This window comes from Neoarius graeffei, chromosome 6 (genome assembly GCF_027579695.1).
Source record: "Neoarius graeffei isolate fNeoGra1 chromosome 6, fNeoGra1.pri, whole genome shotgun sequence".
NCBI lineage: Eukaryota > Metazoa > Chordata > Actinopteri > Siluriformes > Ariidae > Neoarius > Neoarius graeffei.
In genome coordinates, this window is record NC_083574.1 from 68,363,377 (window position 1) to 68,390,543 (window position 27,167).

The 27,167-nt window shown below is 41.6% G+C and overlaps 1 protein-coding gene across 1 annotated transcript in view; it reads left to right on the forward strand.

Moving 5' to 3' along the window:
- Positions 1–27,167, forward strand: part of LOC132888311 (reelin-like) — a 1,389,809-nt gene that overhangs the window by 796,221 nt on the left and 566,421 nt on the right. The window contains 1 exon segment of the mRNA XM_060924376.1: positions 10,294–10,406. Within this exon segment, the coding sequence (XP_060780359.1) occupies positions 10,294–10,406 (113 nt within the window).

The following is a 27,167-nucleotide window of genomic DNA, read 5'->3' on the forward strand; positions in this document are numbered from 1 at the left end:
GGACAGTTGAGGGTTATACCTGAAGGATGCCCTGGACTCTTACAGTAATCCTTTTATGGCTGAGGACTACAGTTGACTTGCTAACTTTAGGACTGCAGTTGTCATGAACAGTTTTGCACTCAAGTTTCCATCAATGAAGAGTTATAACATCAACAAAACTGTCTTCATGTTAAAACTGTTATAGTCATGCTGTCTGTTGTTGCCCAAATGAGGATGGGTTCCCTTTTGAGTCTGGTTCCTCTCGAGGTTTGTTCCTCATGTCATCTGAGGGAGTTTTTCCTTGCCACTGTCACCACAGGCTTGCTCATTGGGGATAGATTAGGGACAAAATTAGCTCATGTTTTAAAGTCGTTCAAATTCTGTAAAGCTGCTTTGCGACAATGTTTATTGTTAAAAGCGCTATACAAATAAACTTGACTTCCACCAGTATGTGGATTTTGCAACCAGGGGAGAGAACACGCTGGACCTGGCTTACAGCAACATCAAAGAGGCATTCAGGGCTGCACCCCGCCCCCATCTTGGCTCCTCAGACCATCTCTCTGTGATGCTAATACTTGCATACAAGCCCCTGGTGATCAGGAAAAAAAAAAAATCCACAGTGAAGCAGGTGAGGGTTGGGCCTGCAGGAGCTATGGAAGCATTACAGGACTGCTTTGAGCACACAGACTGGGATATGTTCAAGACAGCTGCTACAGACAATGACCACATGCAGGTGGGGGAGTATGTGGAGTCTGTCTCTGCATTCATTCAGAAGTGCATGGAGGATGTTAGTGTGATCAGAAACATCTCCACATGGGCCACCGAGAAACCCTGGATGACCAGAAAGGTACGCGCAATGCTGAAAGCACGGAATGACGCTTTTAAATCTGGCAACACGGTGGCACTCAGAACAGCTAGAGCCAACCTGAATGGTGCCATAAGATCTGCAAAGTGTGCCCATGGCCAGAAAGTGCAGGACTTCTTCCATGACCCCATGAACACCAGACGAATGTGGCAGGGTATCCAAGTCATCACAGACTACAAAGCTACTCCTCCCTGCGGTGACACCAACTTTCTCAACAAACTCAATAACTTCTTTGGGAGGTTTGAGGCACTCAACACCACTCCTGTGAGGAAATTTATTCCTTTTCCTGATGAGCAGCCAATCAGTCTGGACACAGCTAATGTCTGCAGAACCCTGAGGAGCGGGAACACACGGAAAGCTGACTCTTCTCTTGCTGCCGAATATATCCCACTCCTTGACAGGTGTCATCATAACAATTTAATTAACTCTACCTGTCAGTGGTCATAATGTTATGGCTGATCAGTACATGTACAAAATTTTAATTGTGTGTGCATTCAAGTGCTTATATATATATATATATATATATATATATATATATATATATATATATATATATATATATACACATACACACACACAGTGGGGCAAAAAAGTATTTAGTCAGCCACCAATTGTGCAAGTTCTCCCACTTAAAAAGATGAGAGAGGCCTGTAATTTTCATCATAGGTATACCTCAACTATGAGAGACAGAATGGGGGGAAAGAATCCAGAAAATCACATTGTAGGATTTTTAATGAATTAATTGGTAAATTCCTCGGTAAAATAAGTATTTGGTCACCAACAAACAAGCAAGATTTCTGGCTCTCACAGACCTGTAACAGCTTCTTTAAGAGGCTCCTCTGTCCTCCACTCATTACCTGTATTAATGGCACCTGTTTGAACTCATTATCAGTATAAAAGACACCTGTCCACAACCTCAAACAGTCACACTCCAAACTCCACTATGGCCAAGACCAAAGAGCTGTCAAAGGACACCAGAAACAAAATTGTAGACCTGCACCAGGCTGGGAAGACTGAATCTGCAATAGGTAAGCAGCTTGGTGTGAAGAAATCAACTGTGGGAGCAATTATTAGAAAATGGAAGACATACAAGACCACTGATAATCTCCCTCGATCTGGGGCTCCACGCAAGATCTCACCCCGTGGGGTCAAAATGATCACAAGAACGGTGAGCAAAAATCCCAGAACCACACGGGGGGACCTAGTGAATGACCTGCAGAGAGCTGGGACCAAAGTAACAAAGGCTACCATCAGTAACACACTACGCCACCAGGGACTCAAATCCTGCAGTGCCAGACGTGTCCCCCTGCTTAAGCCAGTACATGTCCAGGCCCGTCTGAAGTTTGCTAGAGAGCATTTGGATGATCCAGAAGAGGATTGGGAGAATGTCATATGGTCAGATGAAACCAAAATAGAACTTTTTGGTCAAAACTCAACTTGTCGTGTTTGGAGGAGAAAGAATGCTGAGTTGCATCCAAAGAACACCATACCTACTGTGAAGCATGGGGGTGGAAACATCATGCTTTGGGGCTGTTTTTCTGCAAAGGGACCAGGGCGACTGATCCGTGTAAAGGAAAGAATGAATGGGGCCATGTATCGTGAGATTGAGTGAAAACCTCCTTCCATCAGCAAGGGCATTGAAGATGAAACGTGGCTGGGTCTTTCAGCATGACAATGATCCCAAACACACCGCCCGGGCAACGAAGGAGTGGCTTCATAAGAAGCATTTCAAGGTCCTGGAGTGGCCTAGCCAGTCTCCAGATCTCAACCCCATAGAAAATCTTTGGAGGGAGTTGAAAGTCCGTGTTGCCCAGCAACAGCCCCAAAACATCACTGCTCTAGAGGAGATCTGCATGGAGGAATGGGCCAAAATACCAGCAACAGTGTGTGAAAACCTTGTGAAGACTTACAGAAAACGTTTGACCTCTGTCATTGCCAACAAAGGGTATATAACAAAGTATTGAGATGAACTTTTGTTATTGACCAAATACTTATTTTCCACCATAATTTGCAAATAAATTCTTTAAAAATCAGACAGACAATGTGATTTTCTGGATTTTTTTGTCTCATTTTGCCTCTCATAGTTGAAGTGTACCTATGATGAAAATTACAGGCCTCTCATCTTTTTAAGTGGGAGAACTTGCACAATTGGTGACTGACTAAATACTTTTTTGCCCCAGTGTGTGTGTGTGTGTGTGTGTGTGTGTATATATATATATATATATATATATATATAAAACCGCAGCCAAATACCTCCAGAGAGTAAGGCAGGTCCTGAAAAGTCAGCTGAATGGTAAGAACAAGGTCCGAGCCATCAACATGTACGCACTACCAGTCATCAGATACCCCGCTGGTATCATAAACTGGCCAAAGGAGGAGATAGAAGCCACAGATATCAAGACTAGAAAGCTCCTCACCATGCATGGAGGGTTCCACCCCAAGTCCAGCACCCTGAGACTATACACTAAGCGGAAAGAGGGAGGCCGAGGGCTAGTGAGCATCAAGACCACGGTCCAGAATGAAACATCGAAAATCCGAGAATACATCAGAAAGATGGCCCCAAAGGATGAACTGCTAAGTGAATGTCTCAGGCAGCAGAACCCTGATGAGAGTGCAGAGGAGGAGGAGGAGGAACAGACAACCTGGAGAGACAAACCCCTACATGGCATGTACCACCGTCAGATAGAGGAAGTGGCTGATATCAAGAAATCCTACCAGTGGCTGGATAATGCAGGACTGACAGACAGCACAGAGGCACTAATCATGACAGCACAAGAACAGGCCATAAGCACAAGAGCCATAGAGGCCAGGATCTACCAGAGTAGATCAGACCCAAGATGCAGACTGTGCAAAGAAGCCCCTGAAACAGTCCAGCACATAGTAGCAGGGTGTAAGATGCTAGCTGGATCAGCGTACATGGAGAGGCACAACCAAGTGGCTGGGATAGTATACAGGAACATCTGCAACCAGTATGGAATAGAAGTACCCAAGTCCCAATGGGCCATACCACAGAAGGTGGCTGAGAACAACAGGGCCAAGGTTCTGTGGGACTTCAGCTTCCAGACTGACAAACAGATCCTGGCTAACCAACCGGACATAGTGGTGGTGGACAAAGAGCAGAAGAGGGTGGTGGTGATAGATGTGGTGATCCCAGCTGACGCCAACATCAGGAAGAAGAAACATGAGAAACTTGAGAAGTATCAAGGGTTGAAAGAGCAGCTGGAACGGATGTGGAAGGTCAAGGGTTGCGTGGTCCCCGTGGTAGTGGGGGCACTTGGGGCAGTAACCCCCAAACTGGGAGAGTGGCTCCAGCAAATCCCAGGAACAACATCTGAAGCCTCAGTCCAGAAGAGCGCAGTCCTAGGAACATCAAAGATACTGCGCAGAACCCTCAAACTCCCAGGCCTCTGGTAGAGGACCCAAGCTTGAGGATGACATGGATACCAACCCCCCACCGGGGGTGAGAAGGAGATTTTATATATAAAAATGGACTGAGTCTGTCAATAAAGTGAAGTAGATATCCCTTACCTGGTATGTACCTTCTTGCAAGACCTTTGGAGTCCATGCTGCTCCCTCTGTGTGAATCTGTACTTGAAAATTAAAGGGCCATAGTAAACAGCTGTTTGTTTCAAACTATCAAGTCAATTCCTGTGATTCCACACAGATTTTGGAAAATTAAGTGACTGAAGGGAATTTGCCTTTTCCTGAGATTGTTTAAAGGGATCCTCCAGTGGATTCTCATCTCATTATCTCTAGCCGCTTTATCCTGTTCTACAGAGTCGCAGACAAGTCTTTTGCCCGTAGTCAGCTGGGATAGTCCTCCAGCGGATTGATTTTCAAATTTATTTTCTGTAAAATCAGTCACAGATTTCAAAAATAAAACTTTCGCTTTCAGAGACCAAATAGTTGTCGAGAAAAATGCATATTTATTCATTTAAAGAATATTGGATGGGCTTCCTGTGGTGGTGGCATATGCAGTGACATCAGTTGTTGCTCAGCTGTTTATATTTTCTTTTTACATTCTAGTTTTGCTTGTTTTACAAGGGTTTTTTATTTTAATTTTTTTACCAAATGCATCAGTTTTTAAATAAATATGCCCCATTGTGTAGCATATAAATGCCACAATGATGCTTAAAAAAAAAAAAAGGCACAAACGAACTTGACTGCATTTTCACAGACAAAATGCAAAGTGTGCTTACTTACCTGGAGCAGAGTGTCACTGACAAACTATCAGTGGATCAGACATGAAACTTCGCTCTGCAAAATCTTTTTTTTCACATGATCTACAGATAGTGTGTGTGGCATAATGTGTGTCGTGTGTGGCTGCGCACTCTAAAATCTTAGTTTAAAATGGCTTGACATGACATTTTGTGGTGTTTTTTTTTTCCTCAACATGATTGAGAACTCATGTGAAGGGGGGGAGGAAAAAAAAAAAAGATTTCGCAGTGCAAAGTCTCATTCCTGATCCAGTTTCTGTCGGTGATACTCTGCTGCAAGTAAGCAAGCACACTTTGCATTTTGTCTGTGAAAATGCAGTCTAGGTCCAGTTTGTGCATTTTTTTTAGCATCATTGTGGCATTGGGTGGCATGGTGGTGTAGTGGTTAGCGCTGTCGCCTCACAGCAAGAAGGTCCTGGGTTCGAGCCCTGTGGCCGGTGAGGGCCTTTCTCTGCGGAGTTTGCATGTTCTCCCCGTGTCCGCGTGGGTTTCCTCCGGGTGTTCCGGTTTCTCCCACAGTCCAAAGACATGCAGGTTAGGTTAACTGGTGACTCTAAATTGACCGTAGGTGTGAATGAGAGTGTGAATGGTTGTCTGTGTCTATGCGTCAGCCCTGTGATGACCTGGCGACTTGTCCAGGGTGAACCCCGCCTTTCACCCGTAGTCAGCTGGGATAGGCTCCAGCTTGCCTGCGACCCTGTAGAACAGGATAAAGCAGCTAGAGATAATGAGATGAGACATTGTGGCATTTATATGCCACACAATGAGGCATACTTATTTAAAAACTGATACATATGGTAAAATACTTGTAAAACTAGCAAAACTACTATATAAAAACATAATATAAACAGCTGAGTTGCTCCAAGCAACCACTAACTGACGTCATCGCATACATCACTACCACAGGAAGCCCATCCGGTATTCTAAAAAAATAAATAAATAAATGCATTTTCTTCTCAACAACTATTTGGTCTCCAAAAATGGAAATTTGATTTTTGAAATCTATGACTAATTTTACATAAAATGAATTTGAAAATCAGTCTGCTGGAGGATCCCTTTAAGGGATGTTATAGTAAAGGGGTGTACACTTATCACACCAAGATATTGTAGTTGATTATTTTTAAATGTTTGATTTGAAATGGTTTGTTTTATTTTAATTCTATTTTAATTTCAGCTGATAAACTAAATATGAACATATTTAAATGCTGTGTTTTCATTTTCTTCCCACTGTATTGTTTAAGTCAAATGGTGGCTATAACTACAACATATGGAAAAATGGGGGGGGGGGATATTCATGCAAGTCACTGTAAGTCTGTGTATAATCATTTATGCTGACTGATTGCTCCATTACATTGGATGCAAGAGTGATATTTTCTTGGAACAAAATTTAGGACTTAATTAAAAAATTCTGCAGGTTTAAGTGTATAATTCTCAATTTACTTCAACCTTGATTCCAAAACAGTTGGGATATTGTGTAAAACAAAAAAACAGAATGCAATTATTTGCAAATCCTTTTCACCATGTATTCAATTAAATTAAATATATTGTCTGCATATTGTATGTTCAAACTGATGCACCTTATTGATTTTTGCAAATATACAGTAGTGCTTGAAAGTTTGTGAACCCTTTAGAATTTTCTATATTTATGCAGAAATATGACCTAAAAACAGATTTTCACAAGTCCTAAAAGTAGATAAAGAGAACCCAGTTAAATAAATGAGAAAAATATTCTATTTGGTCATTTATTTATTGAGGAAAATTATCCAATATTACATATGTGAGTGGCAAAAGTATGTGAACCTCTAGGATTAGCAGTTAATTTGAAGGTGAAATTAGTCAGGTGTTTTCAATCAATGGGATGACCATCAGGTGTGAGTGGGCACCCTGTTTCATTTAAAGAACAGGGATCTATCAAAGTCTGATCTTCACAATACATTTGTGGAAGTGCATCATGGCACGAACAAAGGAGATTTCTGAGGACCTCAGAAAAAGCATTGTTGATGCTCATCAGGCTGGAAAAGGTTACAAAACCATCAAGAGTTTGGACTCCACCAACCAACAGTCCAACAGATTGTGTACAAACGGAGGAAATTCAAGACCATTGTTACCCTCCCCAGGAGTGGTCGACCAACAAAGATCACTCCAAGAGCAAGAGGTGTAATAGTTGATGAGATCACAAAGGACCCCAGGGTAACTTCTAAGCAACTGAAGGCCTCGCTCACATTGGCTAATGTTAATGTTCATGAGTCCACCATCAGAAGAACACTGAACAGCAATGGTGTGCATGGCAGAGTTGCAAGGAGAAAGCCACTGCTCTCCAAAAAGAACATTGCTGCTCATCTTTGTTTGCTAAAGATCATGTGGACAAGCCAGGAGGCTATTGGAAAAATGTTTTGTGGATGGACAAGACCAAAATAGAACTTTTTGGTTTAAGTGAAAAGTGTTATGTTTGGAGAAAGGAAAATCCTGCATTCCAGCATAAGAACCTTATCCCATCTGTGAAACATGGTGGTGGTAGTAGTATCATGGTTTGGGCCTGTTTTGCTGCATCTGGGCCAGGACGGCTTGCCATCATTGATGGAACAATGAATTCTGAATTATACCAGTGAATTCTAAAGGAAAATGTCAGGACATCTGTCCATGAACTGAATCTCAAGAGAAGGTGGGTCATGCAGCAAGACAACGACCCTAAGCACACAAGTTGTTCTACCAAAGAACGGGTAAAGAAGAATAAAGTTAATGTTTTGGAATGGCCAAGTCAAAGTCCTGACCTTAATCCAATCGAAATGTTGTGGAAGGACCTGAAGCAAGCAGTTCATGTGAGGAAACCCACCAACATCCCAGAGTTGAAGTTGTTCTGTATGGAGGAATGGACTAAAATTCCTTCAACCCAGTGTGCAGGACTGATCAATGGTTACCAGAAATGTTTAGTTGCAGTTATTGCTGAACAAGGTGCTCACACCCAATACTGAAAGCAAATGTTCACATACTTTTGCCATTCACAGATATGTAATATTGGATCATTTTCCTCAATAAATAAATGACCAAGTATAATATTTGTCTCATTTGTTTAACTGGGTTATCTATCTTTTAGGACTTGTGTGAAAATCTGATGTTTTAGGTCATATTTAGGCAGAAATATAGAAAATTCTAAAGGGTTCACAAACTTTCAAGCACCACTGTACACTCATTCTGAATTTCATTCCTGCAACACATTCCAAAAAAGATGGGATGGGGCAACAAAAGAAAAGTTGTGGATTGCTCAAAAAACACCTGTTTGCCACATTATACAGGTAAACAGGCTGGTCAATGGAAAGGCTTAGTTGTTCCCAATGTAGGATGGGGCAAGGCTCACCACTTTGTGAAAAACTGCATGGGTTAATATTCCAGCAGTTTAAGAACAATGTTCTCAAATGTGCAATTCCAAGGAATTTCAGAATTTCACCATGAATAATCCATAATATCAAAATAATCCAGAGAAACTTCTACATGTGAAAGGTAAGACTGAAAACCAACATTGAATGCCAGGGGCTGTCAATCCCTCAGGCTGAACTGTATTTTAAACTGACAATTGTATGATTGGAACGCTTTGGATAGCCATGGTCTGTAAAAACAGTTCATCGCTGCATCTACCATGCAAAGTGAAAGCCATATCCTCCTGAGAACCAACCCATAGACTTGTGTCCTCTGTAGTTGACATTTGTTTTCCGTGCACACCCTCTTACTTTTAAACTATTCACTTGAATCCTGGTGTCTTGTAAAGAGTACATCCTGGCCTTTCCAATGATGTGTCACTAGGAGGGTTGCTGGGAAATTCCTAGTAAGGAAATCACAAAAGAAATTGAGGAGACATTTTTTCTTGGTTCCCAGGAGGATATCACCAACATCCAGAAACACCACCAAATTCTCTTGACCCAAGCTCATCTGGGATGGACTGACCTGCAGTGTAAAAGTGTGCTTTCCTACATTTTGAATTGTTTTCGGAATCATGGATAAGGACCATCCAAATTGATGCCAGCACAAAGTTCAAAAACCAGCATCTGTGATGGTATGGGGTGTTTTAGGGCCCATGACATGGGTAATGGGTAAGGCACAATTAATGCTGAAAGGTATATACAGGTTTTGGAACAACATGTGCTGCCATTCAGATGACATCTTTTTCAGGGATGTCCTTGATTATTCCAGCAAGATGATGTCAAGCCACATTCTGCATGTGTTACAACAGTGTGGCCTTGAAGTAAAAAAAAAAAAAGTGTGGGTGCTAATCTGGCATGCCTGCCTCCCAGTAAAAATGTGGTGTTATGAAGTACAAAATACATTAATGAACACCCTGGACTATTGAGCAACTGAAGTCATATATCAAGCAAGAATAGGAAAGAATTTCACATTCAAAACTTCAAGAATCAGTGTTCTCGGTTCCCAAATGTTCCAAGTGTTGTTAAAAGAAAAAGCGATGCAACACAGTGGTAAAAATGTCCCTGTCCCAACTTTTTTGGACCATGTTGCAGATATCGATTTCAGAATGAGTGTCTCATCTCATCTCATTATCTCTAGCCGCTTTATCCTTCTACAGGGTCGCAGGCAAGCTGGAGCCTATCCCAGCTGACTACGGGCGAAAGGCGGGGTACACCCTGGACAAGTCGCCAGGTCATCACAGGGCTGACACATAGACACAGACAACCATTCACACTCACATTCACACCTACGGTCAATTTAGAGTCACCAGTTAACCTAACCTGCATGTCTTTGGACTGTGGGGGAAACCGGAGCACCCGGAGGAAACCCACGCGGACAACACGCAAACTCCACACAGAAAGGCCCTCGCCAGCCCCGGGGCTCAAACCCAGGACCTTCTTGCTGTGAGGCGACAGCGCTAACCACTACACCACCGTGCCGCCCCAGAATGAGTGTCTATTTGCCAAAACAAAGTTTCGGTTTGAACATTAAAATATCTTGATGTATTGTATTTGACTGAATACAAGTCAAAAGCCTTGGAAATTGCAAATGATTGCATTCTTTCCTTATTTACATTTTACCCAGTGTCCTAACTTTTTGGGAATTGGGGTTGGAATGAAATTAAAAAAAAAAAAATTATAGCACTCTTCATTTCCCTTATAGCCTTCACTAAATGACATGATAGCTGTGATCCTGTATACTGCAAACTGTGCTGATTGTACTAAACAGTTATCAGAAGTTAAGGTTAAGTTGTACATATGTAATGTGTTACCACAGATGTGTCTTCCAGGCATGCCTAGCTGTTCTGAGTTCACTTCTCCGAGTGTCTACCATCCTTCAGAGTTCATTACTTGGAAAAGGATTACCCTTCCTCTACATGAAAAAACATGGTGAGTGTATGCAAGTATACAGTGTCTTGCATGAACACACTAAATGAGTGTCGTTCATTGAACATGCTCATTTTTGGTGAACAGTGAACCAAACTAATCAGTTTGCAATGGTTCACTCTTCACTGAACAAAGTTCATGCACCAGAAGTAGCAACTTTCATTTTAGGATATGAAATGTGATGTATTGCAAAGTCTCAGGATTGCAACTTGGAACATTATTCCATGACCATCTCAATTTTCTTATGCATTCCTTGTTTTTATTAGTTGTCTTATGCTCTAGTGTGCTGGTTGTGACACCACTGATTTGCTTGTGTCAATAAAGCAGATTCCAGTAGCTCTCTCACTAAGTGAAATTTGATCTTTCAATTGCGGATAAAAAAATTTCACTTTGGATTCAGAACATCTCATTAAAAAAAAAGCAGAAGAAACGAACATGAAATTGAACTAGTTCATTTTTGGGACTGAACTACCTGTAGGAACATGAAATAGTTCAATTTTAATCTGTGTGAACTGGACTTCAGCAGTTATTTTGCTAGCTCTTGTTAAGTGTGAATCTGCACAATACTAAATATATTTGATCACTGTATGTCAGTCATTTGACCTTTTTTAAAAAAAAGGTCATTGTTTAGATGAAAACATCAAAAACTCACCCTAACTACAGTAGTGTGACTCTCAGCATAGACTGAGGTGCCATCAATCATGAGAGAGAAGGTTGTGGTGTTTCTGATGGGACTGAAATTATAGGTCCAAGGAGAGAGACATTTCAAATTGATTGAGAGTGTTGTGGAGGCAAAGTGTCTAGAGAATGGATATTCCTTGGATTCATTCAAACTCTGGGATTGCCATTCTTTTTGTCAACAATGACAAGTGAACTCACCCATTTGGTCAGTTCATCAATCTTTTCAATCACCTTCAGACTTTCCATCCCATCCAACTCTTCTTTCAGAGGCTTTTGAAATACAAATGAAACTTTTCAGCATGGATGAATGATAGGTTATCAGCTCTAATTGTGTGTTCTCCAGGAAGGCAGACAAGCCCCTGGAATAGGGTCTAAATTAAAAGTAATAGTAATTGTGTGTCACTTACGGTGCATTTTCCTATCATGGCCATCACTGCTTCTAAGTGTCTTCTTCCTGTCTGTTTCATGTAGTTTACTTCTTGGTCTGCTTTTTCTTGAACTCTGTGTCTGATTTCACATTAGTTTGAGCTCCAGGATTCAGTTTTAATGAAATATCAAATCACTCACTTTCAGTGTCATTATCCAGTCCTTTTTGTCCTTTGTGGTTTTCTGGCACAACACCCACATAGTGGCAGCATGGTGGTGCAGTGATTAGCATGGTCACCTCATAGCAAGAAGGTTCTGGGTTCAAACCATGCAGCTGACTGGGGCCTTTGTGCAGTTTGCATGTCCTTCTGACTGCATGGCTTTTCTCTAGGTACCCTTCCTCCCACAGGTCAAAGGCATGCAGAACAGGTCAACTGGCAACTCTAAGTTGCCCACAGCTGTGAATGGTTGTTCATCTCTGTGTTAGCTCTTTGATAGATGGGTGACCTTATCCAGGGCATTCCCCATCTCTCACCCAAAGTCTGCTGTGATTTGCACCAGCTTCCCCTGTGACCCTGATGGATAAGCAATATAGATAATGGATGAATAGACATCCACAGAGTTCCTCAACATCACTCGTCTCACAGCATCCACATTACAATGTTTTAATGAAGTTATTTTACTTTGCATGTTATTGCCTTTTCCAAGTCCTGCTCATTGACTAGCCTGTCTTTTAGACAATTATCTGAACTTCCTTACACAACGTGTCCTTTATCAATGAGTGTCAGCAACCCACATTCATACCTTTTTACTTGTGTTCTATTGCTCAGTCACACATCAATTATTCCCCCCCCCCCATTTTTGCACACATGAAGAAACTGTGCCCCTCACTTTGTGAACAATTTTATTTTGTAAATACAAAATGCTCTGAAACAAAATACAGAACAATCTATCAAATGCTTTCACTTTATCAAAGGCAGCACTCCACCTCTCCAAAGTCCTTATGCTAGCCCTATGAATACAAGCTGTTGAAAGCTCCATGGAAATAATGTCAAGCAAACTAAGAGCCCATAAACATCTACACATAAAATGAGGGTTCCAGTGACAGACCAGCAAGTTCTTAGCTGCTGTGAAAGTGGCAAGAAGTAGGTTCCTCTGAAATAAGTGGAAGGTTTGAAAAGTCCACCTGAAAGAACAAATTAGGTGTTAAAATAAGATCTGTCTATTAGGCTTGATATATCCATAGCTAACTGTTGCCAGAATGGGCAAAGTGTTGGGCAGTCCCCCCAAAAAATGTAAGAGTCCCAGGCACCGCTTGAGAACATAAATTACAGTTCAGAGACAAAGAGAGATGCATGTGAAATCATTTCAGTGGGGTCAAGTAAATGATATGTGCCATCTTCCAATGCATCATCTGATTTGGGTTCTTAGAAGATAGAGTAATTACCTTCCACGTTTGATTAGAGATGATGTCTTGTACATCACATTCTAGATCTTTAGACCAAACTGCAGCTACTCCAAGAGAGCTATATGAGGATTTAAGAAAAGAATAAATACGGGCGGTAGAGCTAATGCTATAGTTATCGGAATATATTAACTTGGAGTGGATGTAAAGGTGGTTGTGTATCCCAGGGGACCCCACAAGCACGAAGAGCAGAACTGATATGCAAGTACATATAAAATGAAGTGCCAGGTACATCATACTGAGCCTTAATGTCCTGAAATGTTCTTAGACCTTTGTCATTGAAACCTGAGAACCTTGATGTTGCACTTGGCCCACTAAGAGCACTGGAATGGAACATTTCCAGACAAGAACTGATAATTATTAAAAAAAAAAAAAGTGGGAAGTGATGCCATTTCGACGTGGATCCTGTCTGTTTTTCTGTTGTCCTCCAGGTGGATATTAAATGGGTTATTATACGACCAAAACGGAGACTACATTGTCGAAGAGAAATACTAGCCAAAAAAAAAACAAAACCCACCAGTCCTTTAATTTATGGGGAGCCACGATTGATTCTTCAATGGCCCTCCACGCCACTGTAGCATCAGAGCTGAACCAAACTGATACAGAATGAAGGATAAATGATTGGGAGTAAAATTTGAAATTGGGAAAAGAAAGCCCTCCATCTACCTTACTATGCTGAATAGTGGATAACTTGATACGAGAACGCTTCCCATTCCAAATATATTTTAGGAGAACAGAATTAAGTTGGTCCCAGAAGTGGATTGGGGTGGTAAAGGTGTCATGGCACTATAGAAGTTAACAAGTGGGAGGATGTTCATTTTAACTACAGATATCCGAGCATGTAAGGAGTTAGGTAAATGTGACCAATTTGAAAGATCTGCACTGACTTGAGAGGATTATTAATTTTTGGTAGTAACATCATGAAAGGAAGGGTAGATGTCTATGCCTAGATATTTGAAAGAAGTGACAACCAGTGCCGCACTAGGAAGAGGCGAATAGCCAGGGTTGAAGTTTAGAGGAAGAAAACATGACTTACTCCAATTTAGCATGTAACCTGAAAGAAACTGTCAAACATAAAAATATGAAGAATCGAAAGGGGAGGCTTACTTATAAATAAAATCAGCATACAATGAGAGACAATGAAAAAGTATTTCTAATGATGGGAGAGATGAGTTCTGATTGCTGGATAGCCTGAGCCAAGGGTTCTAGTGACGGAGCAAATAGTAAGCAGGAGAGAGGGCAGCCCTGTCGAGTACCCCTCCCTAAGGAGAAAGACTGTGAGCATACCTGACCTGTTAAAACAGCCCTTTGTTTACAGTATAGCACTTTCACCATATTGATAAAGTGAGAGCCCAGACCCATACATTCCAGCACTGACCAGAGAATTAAATTCAAGTCGATCAAAAGCTTTCATGACATCTAAAGAAAACTATAGAGTGAGTTAGACTGATCAGCAGAATAAATTACATGCATAAGATGGTTATCAGAAGCTGAACATGATCTAATAAAACCAGTTTGGTCTTCATGGACCAGCTTGGTCATATAAAGTTCTAGTTGCCACGATAGTACTTTGGCATATAGTTTGATGTCTGTTCCGAGCAGAGAAAGTGGACGGTAACTAGAGCATGAGGTAGGGTCCTCATCTTTTTTTCAAAAGAAGGGAAATAACAGCAGTATTAAATGTCTTGTCTGAAGGATCCTTGCTCAATTGAGTAATTTACCATGTTGAAGAAAAGAGGACCAAGCTCAGTCCAAAAAGTGGAGTAAAATTCCACTGGAATTCCATCCAAACCTGGAGATTTACCTTCTCATATATTTCAAAGTTTCTTCCATCTCAACAAGAGTTATTGGTTCTGCCAGTGAAGCAGACTCAGACAAATGTGGTAAATTAAGTGAGGAAAAAAAATGAACAGCGGCACTATCACACGAGGATTCGGATACATACAGAGTAGAATAGAAGGAGCGAAAAGCTTCATTAATGTGCGTTTCGGGTCAGTTAGAAGCTCACCAGAGGATGACTATGGCAGGAATGTTAGCAAACTTGATTGCTGTATAGTTTTAAAGCTAAAAGATGGCTAGGTCTACTCCCATTAAAATAGTAAATTTGCCTAGATCTTTGAATAAGAAATTCTGTTTTAGCCCTCAGTAACTGGTTTATTTCAGTTTTAACCACACTAATTCTAAAGGCCATTTGCGCTGAAAAAGAATCTTGATTTGATCTCTAATGAAGCAAGCTGAGCTTCAAGATCAGCTATTTTCTTAACACGTGATTTCTGAAGGTACGATGCATATGAAATTAAAAAGTTGCGAATTAAGCCCTTGACTGCATCCCATATTATACATGGATCATCAACTGAGCCTTGATTAATTTCAATAAACTGAAAATTTTGCTTTGAAATCAGCACAAAAGGTTTTATCATGCAGTAATGCTGGATTGAAATGCCAGCAGGGAGCCCGTGGTGATCAATTAACTACTGAGAGTCTTAGATTACTACTGTGATCAGACAGTGACATAGGGCAAATGTCCAAATTAAGTGATGGACAGAGTACAGGAAATAAATACAAAATCAATCCAAGAGTAGGACTTATGTCTAGGTGAAAAGAAAGTATAAGCTCTTGTAGAGGGGTTAAGCAGACGCCATGAATCTACCAATGATAAAGTAGTCATACAGTACCCAAGTTTATTGGAGCAAAGTGCCCGAGAATGGGTTTCACTCTTTCCTGATCTATCTAGGTCATGGGACATAATGGCATTCATATCTGCCCCCATCACCACCTCAAAATCTGCCATATTGAGAAGATAGTTAGCCAGCACTGAGAAAAAATTAGGATCCTAGGTGGATGGAGCATAGACAGAAAGGAAAGCTATTTTCCTGTTTTCAACTAATACCTTTAAGAGTTATTCTACCATCTGCATCACTGCCATGTTCCAATATATTAATACTCAGGTTTCTCGGTGTTATCATAACACCTTTAGTTTTTGTTGACAGTGGCCAAATAAGAAAACTTTGTAAAATTTGTTGTTGTACCTGTGGACATCATCCTTCCTTAGATGAGTTTCCTGAACCAAAGCTAGATCAATTTTTCTCCTCAACAGTTCTAAAACGCATGTACATTTATGAGGACCATTTAAGCTGTTGACATTCCAATTCAAAATATTTAAGTCAATCATAACTATCAGGTATTCGGGTTAATAGACGAAATAATAAAATAAAAGTGACATACCTCCAGATGTTTACCAACATCCCACCCTCCCCAGGATCAAGAAACAAAGATCCATGTGAAACAAGTTCCCAAAACCCACTGCAGACAGGGCATAGAACAAGCCTATGCCTGCCATATTCCCTCTTGACAATCCGTGACATCAGCAATGGCTCACACAGTCAGGGCACTGGCATTAGCCCAGTTATCAGATATAAAAAATAAAGCATCACCTCTATAAACATGTACAGTGACAGTGATGAGTAAAAAAAATTACAAGGAAATTTAAAAAAGTAGAAACAGCACACCCAAAACTCGACTTGACATTATTCCCCAATGTTCAGAAAAAACACTTAACAGTACAGGGCTTGAAATTCACGGTGGTCCAGTCGCCCAAGGCAACTTAATTTCATTTGGCGGGTAATTCCTGTCACTAGCCAGCCCGGCTGGCTAGTTGAAAATAATAAAAAATATATATATATAAAATATATATGAAGCGAAGATTCAGACACACCGTCAACTAAAGCCGCCACATATTAAGCGTGTGCCGTGTCTGTTAAGTGATGTGTTTATCGGCAGGACGGAAACTACCGAAGAATTCCGAATCATATCGTGTACAAGTCAGGCTGTCGGTTTTTTCACTACTGCGCATGCATATAACGCATCTCATTGAATATCGCAGTAATCACGTGTAGTATTGGACCAGGTGGGTGGAGCACAGAAGCATGGCAGGCCAGAACGGAGTTCTCAATGAACTATTTATTGCTAGCTTTTCAGCCTTTTAGCACTTCCCAGCTGCGCACGCACACACGTGTTCTGGTTGGGGAGCGCTCCCTTTCTCTGCTCTCCTCTCCTTTTAAAGGGCGCGGTCACTGGGGAAGATACACAAACAGGTTAATCCCCATCAGGTGCAATGATTCCACCACTTACCTTCCCTGACTCCGCCCTCCATTCACAGACCAACGCTTGGCCACGCCCCTGCTGCCACATCATGTTATCAAATTCAATAGATGTGACCACATTATCGCCCATTTAAACACGTGTTGTTTACATCTACCAGGCATGAAAACAGGTCAGGGGTGAAAAAGGTGAGAAGGGTGCGTGAGTGGTGACGTGGCCTCTGGTGTTTTATTTTGTTTGGGGGGTCCTCCCCCAGAATAAATATTATAGCCTCCTTACTAAGTATACTGTATTGACATTTGCACAAGGACATACAGTACAAATTCAAATTAAAATACATGTAGTTATAGTAAAATTATGCCCTGGAAAAAAATGTGAATAATAGAACGAAGAAAGTGGAGAACACACAAGGAATAGTGATCATTTTTTCCTTTTATTTGCCTGGACCACCAGTGTCTCCATGGCCCGCTTTCGCAGAGTTGCCACATGTTTCAGCCTTGCCCGCTTCTCTCCTTCAGCAGTCTGTTTCTTGGCCTGCTGAGCACTGCAAGTTGCTTGAGAGCCATACTTGCTCTGCTGCTTTTCCTCCTTGTTCACCCTCTGCTGGTGTTTGTATGTGGCTGCTGCAGAGTTAATGTTCTTGCACAATGTTCTGTCCACTTCCCCAAACTTCATGTCCTCCCTTCTAAAGAGCTGCATAGCTGTCTTCCCTCTGGACACCAGCGTGTACTTGACCATCTGTATTGCATTAAATGTTTCCACATTCATGTTGCCACTCCTTTGATCAATTACATCATTCATCAGACTAAATGAGGACTCGACTCTAGGTCCATGAAAGATGGAGAGGCAACACTTAACCAGTGCACCCAGGGAGGGGCACTTGTCTGGTTTGTCGAAGACATGACCCCACTACTCCACGATGCTCTCTCCCTCCTTGAAGCTGGGGATGGTCAGGTCAACACTGAACCGCACAAGTTCCCTCTGGATACCCTGGTCTGCTGGCAAGAGGTGCCCCAGCATACCACTCAGCCTGCCAAGATATGGAAGTACCTGCAGCTTTCAGTTCTTTTTAAATCAAGGCTGAATACTTTCTTCTTTGCTGCTGTCTTTTATTAAATCAAATTTGAGACTTTTAATTTGATTTCTTTCAGCACGGACAGCACTACAAAATGGCGTCTCCACTATACAGTGCCCTATATAGTGAGTAGCGAGCAATTTCGGATACAGGGATTGTCAAAAGACGCACGCGCCCTCTTTCGAATGCTGACGTAATCAAGCCGGAAGTTTTGTTTGTTTTGATAGTGTAGCACTTACTACAAATATTAAAGTGAGTTGTTGGACCAGAACTAGGTTCGTAGTTAATTTGTTAATTTGTTAAAATAATAATAATTGACAAGAGAAACACCACAGACCAAAAGTCTAGTTTAAATTGTGCCAGCTTTATCAAAAAGAAATAGAAGCAGTAGAAAAGTATTAATTACAAAGTGGTACCTTTAAAGACATTTACGTAGACATAACATAGCACAGAAAAACATTTGCATAAATGCAAAGTGAATTCAAAGATGAATCTGAGTTTTACTCAGTTACTCTTTAAAGTAAAGAAACCATTATGAATTCTTAATCTTCAATTAACTTAAACTTAGTTAGTATCTCAGTTGAGCTCTTATTTTAATCTAGTTTTAGTTGTTATCCAGTTAGTTATTAGTTATTTGATATAACTAGTTCTTTTAAGTATCCATCTTTTAAATGTTCATCAACATAGGCCTATTTTATGAAATCAAATGCATTTGGTATTACCCTTCTATCAATAGGTTATTACAACTGAAAACCATTGAGCATCTTACTAGCCCAATGAGGAAAGTTAACACCAGTAAATGCAATAGCTATCAACCTTACAGTTCAAACATTCAGAATATGTAACATTGGGTGAAACAAAACGAATTAACGGTTCAATGTCCATTAAATCAGGTCCTTACTGCTAAACAGTCCTTTAGCAGGTGAAAGGGAGACGTAATCCTTCCACACAACAGCGCGCAGCAGTCCACGCACTGTTCATGCGATCCAGAGAGGAAAAGGGAGCGGGTTAAACTGAAACAGTCTTACCACGGTTGGTGATTGTCTCTCGGCAAGGAAAGAAAAAGCTGGAGCAACCGGCCTCTCCGTGCGATGTCCAGTTTCCCCAAAGAGGAGAACGATGTTTCTTTCGACGCACAACGCAATTCAATCGTAGCTCCTAGCTCGGGTGGCTCGCCATCTATAATGTCCTTGATCACGCGCTGGATGCGTGCTCTTCAAAAGTAAACTTTTGGTCCGCGATTCTCGATAATAACTCAAAAGAAAATGTACAACTTAACCACAGTCTATCGGCATAGACAATGTTAAATAAGACACTTATAGAAAGAAAATAATCGTCAAATACACTTGGTATCTCTGCCCCTTTCTTTCTTCTCGCTGGAGCTCTACACAAGCGGGGCTTCACCTGTTCTTGCTTCCTCGATTCTGCTAAGAATCTTCTGGAAGAGAACGACTATCAGCGCTGTGATTGGCTGATAGATATGGCCTTTCAACTTTTTAAACCAATGATAAAATAAATTACTAAACCATGAAATACTCGTTTTAATCCTATTTATCTATTTTAGACGTTTTTTATATCACTAAAGTAACTTATTTAAATGACGAAATTCTGATTAATATTTATTCTTATTTATTCAACTATTTATTAACCAAGGCTTATTTTCACCTGGGTTACACCAGCAATCAGGAAAGTTTGAAAAAAGTAGGAAATTCAGTCCAATGACAATCTAGCTTCCAGCTTCTGGTGGTCTGGTCTGCACTCTGACTGATGTGTGCACGCTCTGGCCAGCAGGAGAAGAGGCACGAAATGATGCTGCTTGCCCTTCACAGCGAGATGTACTCGTCGCTATGGCGTCAATATCAAAGCAGGAGGAGGAGGCGCAAACCGGCGCGAACTGTCTATGGGTGCGAAGCGACCTCCTTACCCATCTCATCTCATTATCTCTAGCTGCTTTATCCTGTTCTACAGGGTCGCAGGCAAGCTGGAGCCTATCCCAGCTGACTACGGGCGAAAGGCGGGGTACACCCTGGACAAGTCGCCAGGTCATCACAGGGCTGACACAGACAACCATTCACGCTCACATTCACACCTACGGTCAATTTAGAGTCACCAGTTAACCTAACCTGCATGTCTTTGGACTGTGGGGGAAACCGGAGCACCCGGAGGAAACCCACACGGACACGGGGAGAACATGCAAACTCCGCACAGAAAGGCCCTCGCCGGCCACGGGGCTCGAACCCAGACCTTCTTGCTGTGAGGCGACAGTGCTAACCACTACACCACCGTGCCGCCACCTGCTTACCCTTTGGGTCAAAATCAACACCCCCCCCCCCCCAATTTTTTCTCTCATTGGATCTACACGATTCACGTAGGTCACCCATTTTGGTTTCAAAACGGCGAATTTCGCCGAAAGGTGAGGGATTTTCATGCATGATCTACATCTGCCAAAGCTACGTTGCAATGTGGAATTTTCTGAAAGGTGTACAGAAACCGCCAGAGACAAGGACAAAGCGACCTCGGTCTGAAGAGGAGAAACGACAAAGGACTTGTAAGCAAATATGGGAGCAGGGTAGGCCTTGGCTGCGATACGATTTTTCAAGTTGATTCCTAGTCAGTATGAAGCTCCTAATGCTTTCTCTCTCATAAATGTTTAAATACAGAAAGCATGTTGGACATATTTTGGGTGCTAGTCATGATAGTAAGTATATTTGCTTTCAATACTCATACACCAAGTTGCCAAGTTTTCCAACATATTATTTGTCGATATATTATGGTGCCCTGTGTTGTTCTCATTTATGTATTTAACAACAGTATCAAAATACTCGGGTCTTGAAATAAATGCACATTAGTCATGAACAATGGTAACTACTGAGCAATTCCAGTGTTATGGATGTGACACTTGAACTCAAAATGGCAACAAATGACCCAGTGCATGTTTTATTGTCTCCCAGTATTTGAACAGGTGTTGCATATTTTAAGGCTGTACCATACTGGAGAAGTGATAGAACAAGAACAATTCCCATAGTACATCTAGGGCATGCCAGATAATGCCAATAAAAGATGCGTTATGGATGTGACAGAAAAAGTATCACTTTTCTTGGGTGACTGTACATTTTTATCAAACTCTGTGAAATTGTAAACCTAATGTCGAAATGGAGATATCCATTTGATAGAGGGGTCCAAGGTGAATATTAAAAAATCTTTGTTTAAAATATTTTGTATTTCATGCAGAGTTTCGGAAGGAAAAGTCAGCGTTATGGATGTGACGAAATTCCGTTATGGATGTGACGCGTCTGAAATAGACATGGCATATGTTTAGAAAATCAGCAATTTAACCACCACAACCCTTTGAGAAACACTCTAAATATCAGCTAAAACTATCAAAGTTCTTAAATAATATTTAGGATGGCTATTGTTTTGCTGTTTTGTGGATTTTAGCATACATTTCTGTGGCTTGTGGCAATAATATAGAATTGTACATGATCAAAGTTGATTTTAGCTTGGGTTTTACATTATAAGAAAGAAAGACTGACTGACATTAGGTTGGTTACAAATTGGTTCAACTTATTCACATCTGTAAAATACAGGTCTAGGTGATATCTCTGGGAGTGGTTTTGATGTATTACATGTTGCTTTATTTTTGCATGGTGAGGTTGACATTTACATGGAATTGCCCTACTCTCTTTTGCGTTATTTTTGACAGAAGTAAAATTCATACATGAACAAATTTTGGCTAGTTGATTTTCTGTTTGGCTCGTTACTTTGGAAGGTAACTAGTCCGGCTGGCTGCTGGGGAAAAAAAAAAAAAAAGAGCCCTGCAGTAACAAGGTGGTATATTCTATAGGCTACGGAATGGTAATTAAACATGTAGCAAACTCCATGTTGCAAGATCCTATATCAAACGCAGATAGTCATAGTAGGCAGGGCCCACTAGACCATCGCAGAAATCTGTCCATTGCGTAGTTAAGAAAACTAAAAAGGCAGTTGCAGAGATCTGGCCATTGTGTAGTTAAAGAAACAAAAAAGACGGTCGCAGAGATCTGTCCATCATGTAGATAAGGAAGCTGAAAAGTCAGCTTGGGCAGCTTTAAATTGAATAGTAGCCTGTATCATCATCATGAGTCCATACTTGTGAAATGAACTTGGGGTAATGAATTGCAGAATTGGCGAGCCTCATCCCGAGTCTGTAGAAATTTGGTCTCGCCGTTCAGAGTAACTTTCAGTGTTACTGAATACTGCAGAAAATGCAGGATTCCCTTTTCTCTTAGATCTTTCCTCACTGCAGCAAAGGAGCTTCGTTTCTTTGCTGTAGTGGGTGAGAAGTCAAGGAATAAACTGAGTATTGCTCCGTCATCTGTGTAAGAAGCGATGATTCCTGGCTTCATGGAGGATGGCGTCTGTCATTATAAGGTAGAAGTTTAAAAATGAACACTTGGAGGTTTCCTAGTATTAGTAGAAGCAGAGGAATAAATGCAGTGAGCTCATATTCAATTTCTACCATTCAGAGCAGGAAACCAGAGTGGTAGTGACCATTTGAGAAAGCCCACAGGATCGTCCTTTTCTGTATCCTCAGGGAGACCAAGCAGATGAAGATTGTTACGTCTGTTTTGGTCCTGTAAATCAATGATTTGTTGCTCCAAACTTTCCAAATGTCAGGCATGACTAATTCCCCCCCCCCACTCGCCTGTTAACAAGTCGATTTTTGAGCACATAGTGGTCATGTGTGAGGCGAACTCATTCCTCAGTGTAGCCAACTCCGACTTCAGAACAGACTTGAGCCTTGCAAGATAGTCCACCATGTTAGCTGAATTAGCAACAACTGTCCTCCAGCTTCAGCTTATTCTTCTGTGGCAATGAAGAGGGAGTTAGTGAGCCATTTACCCACCATTGACATTTAAAAAGTGTAAACTAACAAAAATAAATCAAATTATTCCATCAAAAAGAGGATACATTTCAAAATGGGGGCCATATGCCAGGAGCTCTGTCAATGTGCATGCAACTCCATGGATGCGTCACATGATCACATTTCTTGTAGGTATGCAGTAAGCCTTGTTACGGTGTGCTCATTGCACACCGCAACATAAAGGGACACGACAACAAGCACGAGTTTAACCAAACTAAATTTATTAGAGAAGAAAAATAAACACTAGACCGGACAATTCCCCGGGGGAAATTGTGAGAGGATACAGTGCGCGAAGCAATCCGGTCACGCATGTTCACTGGCCGTGAATGTGTGACCTGCTATGAAGCTGTGTGACCTGCATTGTGTGACCTGCATTGTGAAGCTACAATGCCATGATTTGTGTGTGTGCTTGAGACAGCAGCCCCCCCTCTGCTCTCTCACTGGCCCCAGTTGGCATGGTGATGGGCCTGAACAGGAGAGTTAAGACACACAAGATTTTGTCAGGTGTCTGCTGTTTTTTGCTTTTTGTTGTTTTTTGTCTGTAGTGTTAAAAATGAGGACACTAGAGCGAGTTAAAAATGAGTGACTTTTCTGTCACGTTTATAGTCTTGAGTTTTCTGCTGTTTTTTACAAAGGACCAGGCCTCGAACAATGACAAATAACTCGACAACGAAAGCAGCTATTCACAAAATTATTTCACAGTGAGCGCTAGAAGGGTCTCCTGAATAAACTGATATAATTTTTTGTCTGTAGTGTTAAAAATGAGGACACTAGAGCGAGTTAAAAACTAGTGACTTTTCAGCCACGTTTATAATGGGAGTCAATGAGGCCGCTCACCTGCACTGTCCTCACTTTGAGGCTTCTCATTCAAAAACTGTAAATCCTATCAGTTAGGTAGACACATTGTGTGAATCAGGACAAGTGTGACTACGACTTTTGAGAAAATCATGTCTGTAGAGTGAAATTTGTGGCTGAAAACACAGTTTAAGTTTGAAATTGAGCTATTTTTTCAAGCCCTCTACACTCTGACTTAACGAGCTTCACTGGTGTGTAACGCAATAGACACCCATTCAAAATCCGGATTTTCTCCCGGAACCCACATGGCATTTGAGCCGGGACTGATCCGAAAATGTAGAACCTAGCAGAAAAGTTGAATGCCAGATCCACAGAGAAGTTTTCCTACGTTTTAGAGTTTGAATCACGTCTCTAGGTGAAAGCATGCCAGAGCAGCGGATGTTTGAAAGTGCTTTTTTTTCAATTAATTCCATAGAAATGAATGGAGTTTTTTGGAATGATTTTTTCGCGACTATGTCACGAAAAAATCGTATTCTGTAGAGAAACGTAATAGCATAGCGAGTCCGATCGAGCCGCACGTTTTGATATATTGTTTGTCTGTGTGCGACGTATGGTTATTGAGTTATTCAAAATCGAAATTTGCGTAGGAGGAAGAAGAAGAATACGGAAGAAGAAACACGTAGAAGAACAATAGTTGCAGTGCTTTGCACTGCAACCTATGGGCTCCCCTAGGGGAGCCCATAGGTTGCTGTGCAGCAGCACTGCATCCTAATTATGTCTCAGGAAATGTAAGAGAGTATATGTCTGAATGGGTGCAATGAATGTCAGTATATGGACCAACGGAGGGAAACAGAGGAAAAGAGATAGTGAGATAAACAAGTAAGGTGGGGAAAGAAAGGGAGAAAATAAACAAAATGCCCATGTCAAAGAAAACTCAACTAGGTGCCTAAAATGCCCTGCCTTCTGAGAGAGAAAACCCCTTTTATAGCCACACCCCAGATACAGGTGCATTCAATATATTAGTCAGCTTAACCAGGTCCAGCCCTGCCTGCACACTCAGGTCCTTCCCTGTCAAGGGGGTACAGGGGGTCTTAACACCTCCCACCCTAGAAAGAGGTTTATTGTAAATAAACCTCAACTACACAAACACCAAAAAAAGAAAGACCACCTGTGAATCATATATAAGACACCTCCCATCTTCCTACATCCTGGGCCCTAGGACCTAAGAAAGGACTAGATTAAAAAAAAAATTAAACAAGGACAAAAAATTAAACCCTAGACAAGGAATCAGCTATTATACATTATCCTTGCCTCTGATGTACTGGATCCAAAAAGGGTACTGTTGGAGAATTAGGTGGGGTTTACATTAGACCAGGGGTGGCCAACCAGTTGGAGACCAAGAGCCACATTTTTTACTATATTACCGCAAAGAGCCACATCATACACATGGGCACACGAACATCACCCATCCCTTCCTCTCTCTCTCTCACACACACACACACACACACACCTCTGCTCAGCCAGATTAATAGTAAATGTCACACACCAACATATTTACTCCTACAGTACTAAGACCACAGGCTGAGGCCAGTCATTTTTAACAATGAACATTGTGTGCACTTACTATGCATGCTGCTTAGTGGGACTCATGGCATTACCAAAAAAAAGCCACACCATACACATGACCGCACATGAACATCGCCCCCCGCTCTCTCTCCCTCACAGACACACACGCTCACGCACCTCTGCTCAGCCAGATTAATAGTAAATGTCACATGCCAACATGAGAGAAATTTACTCCTTCAGTCAGTACTAATACCACAGGCCAGTCATTTACAGCAATCAATATTGTGTGCACTTACTATGCATGTTGCTTAGTGGGACTTCTGACATTCCTTGCCTTGAACAATCCTCTTCAAATCTGCCTTGTATTCCGTCGTTGCCACTCGAAGCAGTTCTTTCACATGGGTTTCAGTCAGAACAGAACGATGCTTTGACTTCACATGTTTTATGGTAGAGAACACAGACTCGCAGACGTATGTTGACCCAAACATTGACAGTATCTTAAGCGCAGCCCGTTTCACATTCGGGTATTTTTCCAATGGCACACTTTTCCAAAACTCAATGGTGCCTTCCCTCAAAACAGGTTTCAGTTGGTCTTCCTCACGAAGATCGATCATCTCCAACTGAGCCGCAGCCTCATCTGTGACAAGCAGGGCTTTCAAACAGTCCATCTCCGCATTGAATGGGTCGACGAGGAACGTAACCTGTGGCCTTTTCAGTTGTACAGTATATCACAGGAACCGGGTTACAAAGCTTTCGTGCAGGTTTTCAATTAGTGTTGCATATCTGGCTCCTTGCTTATTCAGGGAGGCGGGAAGCTTTGAAATGAGCTAATGACAACTGACATAAGGCAGAATGGCTTGCCATTACGTTCAACAAAAAAGTATAAACTCTCCCACTCTTAAAAATGTCCTATGTTCGTCTTCATATTTTCGTTTTGCTGTGCATTTTTTCATTGCCATTTTGAGAGGCTACTTGACAAGATACACCTTGCCCAAAAACTTAGCGATTATCTCATGTACATGCGCATTTGACATGACCTGAAAATACCGTAATATACCCAAGCAAAGCGAAGATGCATTTGACGAAAATACCATACTGAACTCAAGCAAAGCGCACACGCACATAAAAAAAAAAAAAAAAAAAAAACACAAACTTCGATATGAACGTAAGAGCCGCATGACACCGGGCAAAGAGCCGCATGCGGCTCGCGAGCCGCGGGTTGGCCACCCAAGCATTAGACCGTATCAGTGGATCATCAAATTAACATTTTTAAAACGATTAGTGTGCACACAGCAACACCAATACACGATTCGCGTGCACACAGCAACACCAATACACGGATACGCTCAGCTCCGCAGGCATCCTGTGCTCCAAATCACTCCGTCCTGAACAGCGAGTGCCCTCTGGAGGGTGCGCACTCCGGTCCTGTGCAGCTCACAGAGCGCGCGCAAGTGAAGTGCACAAGCAGTGATTCGGGACTGAGCCGCTGTGTGTGTGATCCCAGCGCATATCACTTACCACTTGCAAGTGGAAGGATGGCAAGCCTAAAAACAATCATAACTACACAATGGGCAGTATTTGTATCAGTATTTGCAGTATTTTCATACTTTTATACTCTTTAATGAAAGGTGATACAAGGCGGAAGTCCGCGCCGTTTTTCAGCAGTCGCGTCACATGACCAATGCCAGCGAATCAGGAAGGTGGATGTCAGTGACGTTGTCCAATGACGACGCCAGCTAGAGCTCAGCACAGCGTATCCGCGTATTCTCAATGTTTATACAGCACCGGACCAGACATGATCTGGATTGAATA